Here is a 7,945-nt window from a genome sequence, read left to right on the forward strand (position 1 = left end):
GGCAGAGATGGGAAAGACAGAGGCGTGAGAGGGAAGAGAGAGTGAGGGAAGGAGAGATATTGGAAGAATTCGAGGTGTCTGCCATGCTTGAAAGGAAGACAGTGCCATCTAGAGACCTCATGTGACAGTTGTGCACAGGCATGCATGCAAATTTGATTAAGTCTCATTTGTTAAATGGTGAATTTAACAGACCCATAGAGCAAAAATGCTGTTTCCACTCTGAAAAAGAGGATAATTCTTTGAAAAATTTGCAGAAATATCTTCAAGTCTGCCCAGGAAGCAGCCCAGTCCATCTTCTCAAGTCTTCACTGGAGCTTTCTGGATGGAGAGGCCTCCTCTCCCTCGGCCCCTGTGCTCCCTGCTGCTTCCACTCTGGGTTCCCAGGCTCTGTGTTTTCCACGGGGCCAGTTGGAGTTTCACCAAATTGACACCATGACATCTTGGCTCATTCATTAGCTTGGCAAAAATAACAAATGTCCCTATCCAGAGTTCTATCACCCTTGTGTTAAATTGCTTTACTTCCTCTGGAGGATATCAGAAGTTACAAGACACATGCGAAACACATCAGGACAGTTCAACACACCGCCATTTCAGCTGCGTTAAATAAAAAAACACTGTATTGGGTTATTATTATGAGGCCAGGCTACTTTTTAATACCTGCTGAATAGTGATTAAAGGTTTTCATTTAAGAGAAAGCAGCCCTCTTTAACAAAAAATTGATCACAAAAACCTTGGCTTGAATAATAAACAGCTCTACATCAGTATCCATAGAGGGGCAGTCTGCTCACCTTCACCATTTCTGCTTTATTTACATATTCAACAACACTTACAGGAAAAAGCAGGGAAAAAAGCTCTGGTGGGACTAAAGCCTAAACTACATAGCAGATTACACGTGGCTCCAGTAACTATCTCTGGGGGTGACCCTTTGAAATGGATACATAATGTACTGTGTACAAGGGGAATTTCACTCAAGAGATGATCGAGTAAAAGTCACTGAGGCTTTGCTCAATCAAAAGCCCACACCATTTGCAGGTTGTGCCGCCCCAATAATAATAATTTCATTAGATTTAACCAAACCTAAACTCCAGATGTTCCACCAATGACATTGGCTCAGATCATTTGGACTAGAACAGATTTTAGAGGGGTTGTGAGGAAAGGTGAAGGAATAATTCTCTTATGTTCACTAAAGGAGATGGCTAACAGGACAGGAAACATGGAATTTGATCTTATTTTTGTAGAAACGCAGCTTTCGGGGTGGCGTGAAAGGCCTCCCATTTAGTTTTTGATGATAAAAAAACCACACAGACGAGGCCATAGAATCACTGTACTTTTACTGTATGCAAATAAAGATGTGAAATACAAAGCAAAATGCGCTGACATTTCATGTTGACCAGTGAAAATGTATGGGAAACAAAACAGAGCTCTGAAGCAGACATGCATATTGGACACTAGAGGCAACAGACCCACAGAGGTGTTGGTTAGTTAAATATGCTTAAACAGTACATGTTCTCTAGCATCCTTTATAGTTTTTGGTGGTCACATGTAAATTAGTAATTACACCCAGAATGTAAACTTCACTCCTGCTACCAGCGTTTCAGTTACGATCCAGGACCTTAAATTGCTCATTTTAAACTTTTGTTTATTATTCCTCCTTAAAAGCATCTCAAATTTTATCGTTAGTATTTCTGGTCTAATCAACCTTTGCGGCCATTTTCCAAAATTCAATATTAAGGCACACTGCTGCAAAAGAATCTGTCAGCACCAAATGTAAACACGAGAACGACAGTGTTAGTGGTTTGCTGCCCCACAGCTCAGCCCTTACACTGCCAACCAAATTAAACCTAAGAATAATCAAACGAAGCTGAATTAGAATACAGATCAAATCTGATCTACAGCACAATTTTATCCTTGCACTTCACACTAGTTGTCACTTATAATCTAAGTGATCTAGGGGATGAACTTAAGAATACTGGGTTGCTGCACATTTTACCATCCACTCTGACTAAGAGCTGGTAAAAGGCTTAAAATCTAAGCTTACATAAAACAGATCAACGACCAGTTCAAGGAACCGGATCTGGGTAAGTTCCTCTGCCTTTGAACGGGATATTCAATACGTGGTGCGTTCAAGTACAAACTAACATTCTCACTATGGTTGTTAAGCTGAAAAGTGCTACTTAAAGCAGGACCAGAACACATCCCGGTGATTTGGGGAGTCACAAGGCAAACATTTAGGATACACATATAGTTTCCACAGGTCAGAGTATACTAAGGCTTCTCAGACACGTTAAGAAGCATTTTAATAAATAATTACAGTAACCGGAAGATGGGAGTAATATATAACATAAAAATGTTTAAGAATAATATTATTAACTGCAAATCGGGTCACAAAGTGCTCTATCCGGGGAGGGGGGTTGGTGTTGGGTTTTTAAGGTGCGGGTAGGATGAGCTCCACAGAAGTAGAGAAGGTGGATGGTGGTCAGTTGTGGTGAAGCAGGAAGTTCTTGATTGGCTGTGGTAGCGGTAACGAGGGTATGTGGTTAAGACGATTTTTGCCCATCGCTCTGCGGATCCTGATGCGACACAGGTGAGTCAGCCTATGAGGGCACCCTGAAAAAAGACAAAGCAAAGGCGGGACTCCTCAGCAACTGCAGCAAAGCCACACTACAGATGCAGGGAAACCACGACAACGAGGCACAGACCTGCTCAGTTATCACTCACACTCAAGTGCACAAAGTCGCGAGGGAAGGAGTCTCACAGCTTTGGGAAAGAAGCTGCTTTGCACTCCGGTGCTACGACAGTGAATTCTTGGACCCCGAAACCAAAGGAGCTAAATGGAACTTATGTCAAAATGTCTTTTCAGTGTCTACTTGGTGAAAAGCATCTATAATGCATGCCCATTCAGCCACAGCCGCAGCACAGGTCATTCAGTGACAGGAAGGCAGTGGATGGGCAGTGTCCAGGTGTGAGTGTGTAGCAGTGCATCACTCAGACAGATTATTTGCTCTGGAGCAGAGTGACACAGAGTGACCCTCACTGGGGTTAATAAAGCAGAGTGGCTGACTGACTGTAGGGTGGTCCATAGAAGAATGAGGGGCCTGTTGGCAGCGATCAACATGTCACACAGGCAGTCAATGCAACTGCCTACAGGGGCCCTACATGCAAAATTATTATTGGTACAAAAAAAATTCTTTTTGGAGTTTTTAAAATTGATTTTAGAAAGTATATACATTAACTAATTCCATACAGCATAATAATATCATGTTTTCATGATAAATGAGAAATGATTGGGTGGCAACAACAACTAACAACAAACCCCTGTATGTACCACTCAAAACCAAAAAAACACACATTCATTTGACTTCAAAGATCAACTAAAGACATTATAGTTTCTTGAAAAATTATATTCCCCTTGGAATCTTTCCTCAACAACATCCCAGCTACCTCTACATCTGTATTTAAAAATATATATATATACTACATCGGGCCTCACTGATTCCTGCATATTCACAGATACTCACTCCTCGCCTCCAGGAAGACCCTGAGTGCCTCTGGATCCACCTTCCTGCGATTAGAAGCCTCCAGCTCAGACTCGTCCCAGGGCACAAGGGCCGGCTTGGCCCCGTGGTCCAGCAGCAGTTGGATGAAGGCCACCTCACAGCCGTGTCGCAGCACGGCATCCAGCAGGCAGGAGGCCAGGCCGCGGGTCAGGGCCTCGTGGCACACGGGCCCCGTGTAGTTGAAATCGGGCTGAGCGCCGGCCTGGAGCAGCAGCCGGAAACAGTGGAGGTGGTGGTAGGCAGCGCTGATGTAGAGGGGACACACCACCAGGGTGTTGAGGGTGCGAGCACTTAAGAGGAGCCGGGGACCCAGCTGGTGGTCCATGTCTACATCAGCATGGAACCTGGACACGGGGGGCCACAGATACAGTTTAATGCCCCCTGAAGGAAATACAGTCGGGGGTCTTACAGCTTTTTAAGAGGCACTTTTCAAGCTTTTTCAAGGCACCCACACGAAGAAATGTCAAGACTCTCGAAGCCTTTATCATCACATCTAAATTGTTACTGTAAATGCAACTGTGAAAAATGTAATTTACAGAACGCCTTTATACCCACAGCAATCGATTTATTCTGTCACACTGTTTATTTTACCAGCTGTTCGCGTTAATTATGATTAAATGTTTCGATCAGGAGTATTATCTGGTGTGAGACGCCAGGAGACAAACAAAATGACTACATTTTTGGTTTATATGAGTGACTGCGTGGATGAGACACCAGCAATGAAGTATTTCAAAACATTCAAGACTTTGCACAAACCCTGTACATTATATTACATACTGTGCAAACAACAGAAGTTTCTAGATCAAAAATTTGTGGCTAAAATTTCAATTTTTAAGCCTTTTCAGTCTGTTTCATCGTCAGTGTGACTATTTTCTCATGTGGGCTGCTGCTGTTGACTAATGGGATTTGATTTTGTGCATTCTGGGAAAGATGAAAGAAACTGTTTTTTTTCAGGAAGTCAGGAAACAACTGAACTCCCTGAAGCAGTGGAACAAATGACATCACACAGGCAGCAGTAGATCAAAATGGTGACCCTGAAACAAAACAAAAAATAAATAAAACCAATATCACATAAAAGTAAAGCAAAACAAACAGCGAAGGAGATGAACTAGTGGCATGAAGAGTACCATCTTTCTCAGTGGCAGGAAGGAGAAAAAACAAGTCATACATCCAGTGTCCTGTGAGAAGTTATAAATTCAACCTGTATATGTAAAGTGACAAAAATCCAATTCACAGCTACAGATCATCACCATCATCAGTCCAGCCAGGATTTAGTCTGATCCCCCCTAACCTCACCTGATGAGCTCCTGCAGTATGTCCAGCCTTCCCACCCGCGCAGCGTGGTACAACGGCGTGCTGCGGTGGTGGCGACTGCCGTTGGGATCAGCTCCGGCTTCAAGGAGGATTCTGACACAGTCCAGGTGACCGTTGACCACAGCTACGTAGAGAGCCGTTTGACCCTTTACATCGACCAGGTCCACCTCAGCTCCCTGGGCGATCAGATAGGCCACGCAGGCCGCGTGTCCTGCTGTGGCTGCGATCCGCAGGGGGGTGCAGGGCAGACAGCCACAACACCACACAGACTTCTCATTGATGCGCCTGGCACCAAGGCAGAGAGAGACACGGTTATTAGTTGTATCCCTAGATCAGTGGTGGAGGAAATATTCCAATACTATCGATGCTGCATTCAAAGTCTTACTTAGTATAACCAGAAAAATGTCGTTAAAGTATTGAAAGTAAACATATCCACTGCAGAAACCCTGTGCCTGTTGTACTATTATATATTCTAAAATTAGATTATTATTCCTCATTCATTAAGGTGAAAGCAGGATTTTACTGCTGGAGTTAATTGAGGTTAATTGAACTGAGTTCATTTTGAACTATTTTGTATCGGACTGCAGCTACTGATTACTTTCATTCTGGATAAGTCTGCTCATTATTTTCTCCATTTATTGACTGATTGTTTGTAAAAATAGAGAGGAATGTCTTCCCAATGACCCAGAATCCAAAATGAGAATTTCACAATGCTTGTGTTGTTCAAACCTCAAAATAAATGAAAGTAATTAACAGGAAGAGCAGCAAATACTTGAATGGCTTGAATCATTAAATGTTTTGTATGAAAAACATAATTCTCTTCACTGACTGATGAATTGTCAATTGTTTAAACAAAACATTGTTTGGAGCAAAAAGTAATAAAATAAAAGATAAATTAAAAGTACCCCAAATGTGTACATAATTACAGTAAATGCACTAAGTTGTGTTACACCGCTGCCCTAAATCCAACATGGTAGAATTGTCATGCTTGTACTTGGGAGATTTTCTACCATTTTTGTCAAATAAAAACAGACCAATGACCACAAACACACATAAAAAACAATAAACCTACCAAAGTCTTAAAAATATCATTGCCGTGCCGTCATCACATAATAAATATTTAGTACAAATACCTGCTAAAAAATACTGCCCTCTCAACGCTGCTGCCTCAGCCAAGCTGGGATAGGCGGGGCAGGGCCAACCCAGAGAAATAAAAACTATTTTATTAAATTACAACAGCAGGCTGTAAATCTGATGAACTGGCTTAAACCACTAATAATGGGTCGGCTGGGTGTGGAGATCGGGAGCAAGTATGAGTGCAGCATGAAACCACCGTGGGACTGGGGGTAAATGAGTGCTGACCACTCTGCCGTGGTCCTGCCTGGCTGGAGTGTCAGTAACCCTGAGCACTTATGGCACCATGAGGCAATGAGGATGGAAGGGCCCAGCTCGTAGTAAAAGAGCGCCTCATGGTTTGTATGGGCCGATACTGTGCAGCATGTGTGTCTCTCAGGCTGACACTCAGGAAGACTGCCGTACAAACCCACACAAGCACAGAAACCACAAACCACTTAGTGCCACAAAAGAACACTCTGGACAAAAGCTGCCAGTCCTGCAGTAAGATGGAGCATTCGGAGACTCTATGCTTCAACAACAACACAAAAAAGTCGTTCATTAGTCCCTCCCACCGTTTGAAGCCGTCCTCCTGCAGCAGGTTCCTCAGGGTGTCCAGATCTCCGACATAGGCCGCATTGTGGAGCCGCATGTCGTCCTGCTCCAGAGGTTTGTCGCAGAACTGCTCCTGGAGCCATTCCTTCAGGTTACGGCCTGGTGAGGTGAGAACACAGATAACACATTGTCAAAGCGTGGCTTAATGAGCAATTCCTAAATCATCATTTGAGGCCAAGTCAACACGCTGAAATGACTTCTATGAACATCCAGTCCACAAAAACAATATCATATCTGTTAAACAGCTGATGTGTGCTGTTTACTAGTTCTGTCAGAGCGTTTGAGGATCTTGCTTTTTTTCTTACTGCATATTATCATTTAACATAACTGTACCAGTGTCTCCGCTGGGTGTGGGAAGAATTCTTAATTGTACAGTAAAATTACTCCTCATGTTTGTGTGGAGCTCCTGAATCTCTGGTGGACAGCTGCTGGTCCCTGGGCTCCTGCTGGGACCTACAAACATGTACAGGAGCTGTACACAGGAACAAGGACTCCATTGAACTGCTGGTGTTCATTTGCATTTTACTGTGTGCAGGTGATGCCATTATTGTTTCCACACTGCATAGAAGATCTGCCTATGAGCTGTGATGGATGCCTAAATCCATGAGCCACACCTTGTCACACAGGAGCCCCCATCAGCAGCACATCTGTGTTACTGTTGTCATGCCGATTGGAGCCTGTCATTACACCATCTGCCCTCTTAACACACACCGCACATGGAGGAAACACGCTCCCCTCACAGGACTGATGAATCATCGTCGCTCACAGCTCACTCAGCCATGGTTACCTGCAGCAGTGGCACTGGGCAGGTCAGAGACAGTGATAAGCGGAGGGAAATTGACACTAGGTGGGTCGTCGACATCAGCCTCCGGACCGTCGGCCATGCTCCTCAGATGTCCCGCCGTCAACCTGAGACTAGAGCTGCAGCAGCAGGCCGAGACTGGCTCCCCCAAATCCGGGAAACCCGACGATCTGAATCAGACAAGCGACATCAAAATAAACAAACGTGACCGTGCTGATGACGGCAGACTGCGCATGCTCACTTCACTGCGCTACTTCCTGACCGCGCTCAGCTGGACGGATTTAAAGGGGACGCGTCGTTTTGAACGCCTGAGGTGACGCAAAACTGATGTACACAAACAAATGGAAAACATTCTGAAAAATGTCCTACTTGTTAAAAGAAATGTTTTGCTTTATAAGTAAATGCTGAAAATATCGTAGTATTAAAACAGGACCGTAAACGGGATTATAGTAATGCTGAATTATATCAGTGTAATAAAACAGCCTAGTTCATTATATCTATATCTATCTATCTATATATATATGTGTGTGTGTGTGTGTATATA

At 43.7% G+C, this 7,945-nt stretch overlaps 1 protein-coding gene across 1 annotated transcript; it reads right to left on the minus strand.

The window, feature by feature from the left end:
- Positions 1–1,985: 1,985 nt before the first annotated feature.
- On the minus strand, positions 1,986–7,552 carry asb1 (ankyrin repeat and SOCS box containing 1). Its single transcript, XM_070838032.1, has 5 exons — positions 7,387–7,552; positions 6,560–6,698; positions 4,854–5,156; positions 3,519–3,901; positions 1,986–2,607 (listed from the first exon to the last, which is right to left on the minus strand). The coding sequence occupies exons 1-5, from the start codon at positions 7,481–7,483 to the stop codon at positions 2,477–2,479; spliced, it is 1,053 nt and encodes a 350-aa protein (XP_070694133.1). The 5' UTR covers positions 7,484–7,552; the 3' UTR covers positions 1,986–2,476.
- Positions 7,553–7,945: the final 393 nt, after the last annotated feature.

Source organism: Pempheris klunzingeri, chromosome 10 (assembly GCF_042242105.1).
Source record: "Pempheris klunzingeri isolate RE-2024b chromosome 10, fPemKlu1.hap1, whole genome shotgun sequence".
Taxonomy (NCBI): domain Eukaryota; kingdom Metazoa; phylum Chordata; class Actinopteri; order Acropomatiformes; family Pempheridae; genus Pempheris; species Pempheris klunzingeri.

Bases quoted from the DNA above. Each gene is read 5' to 3' on its own strand.
- asb1 (XM_070838032.1), bottom strand. From the start codon at position 7,483: ATGGCCGACGGTCCGGAGGCTGATGTCGACGACCCACCTAGTGTCAAT. The intron at 3,902-4,853 runs GTGAGGTTAGGG...CCCCGTGTCCAG, and splicing joins ATACTGCAGGAGCTCATCAG to GTTCCATGCTGATGTAGACA. The intron at 2,608-3,518 runs GTGAGTATCTGT...GTCTTTTTTCAG, and splicing joins GGTCTTCCTGGAGGCGAGGA to GGTGCCCTCATAGGCTGACT.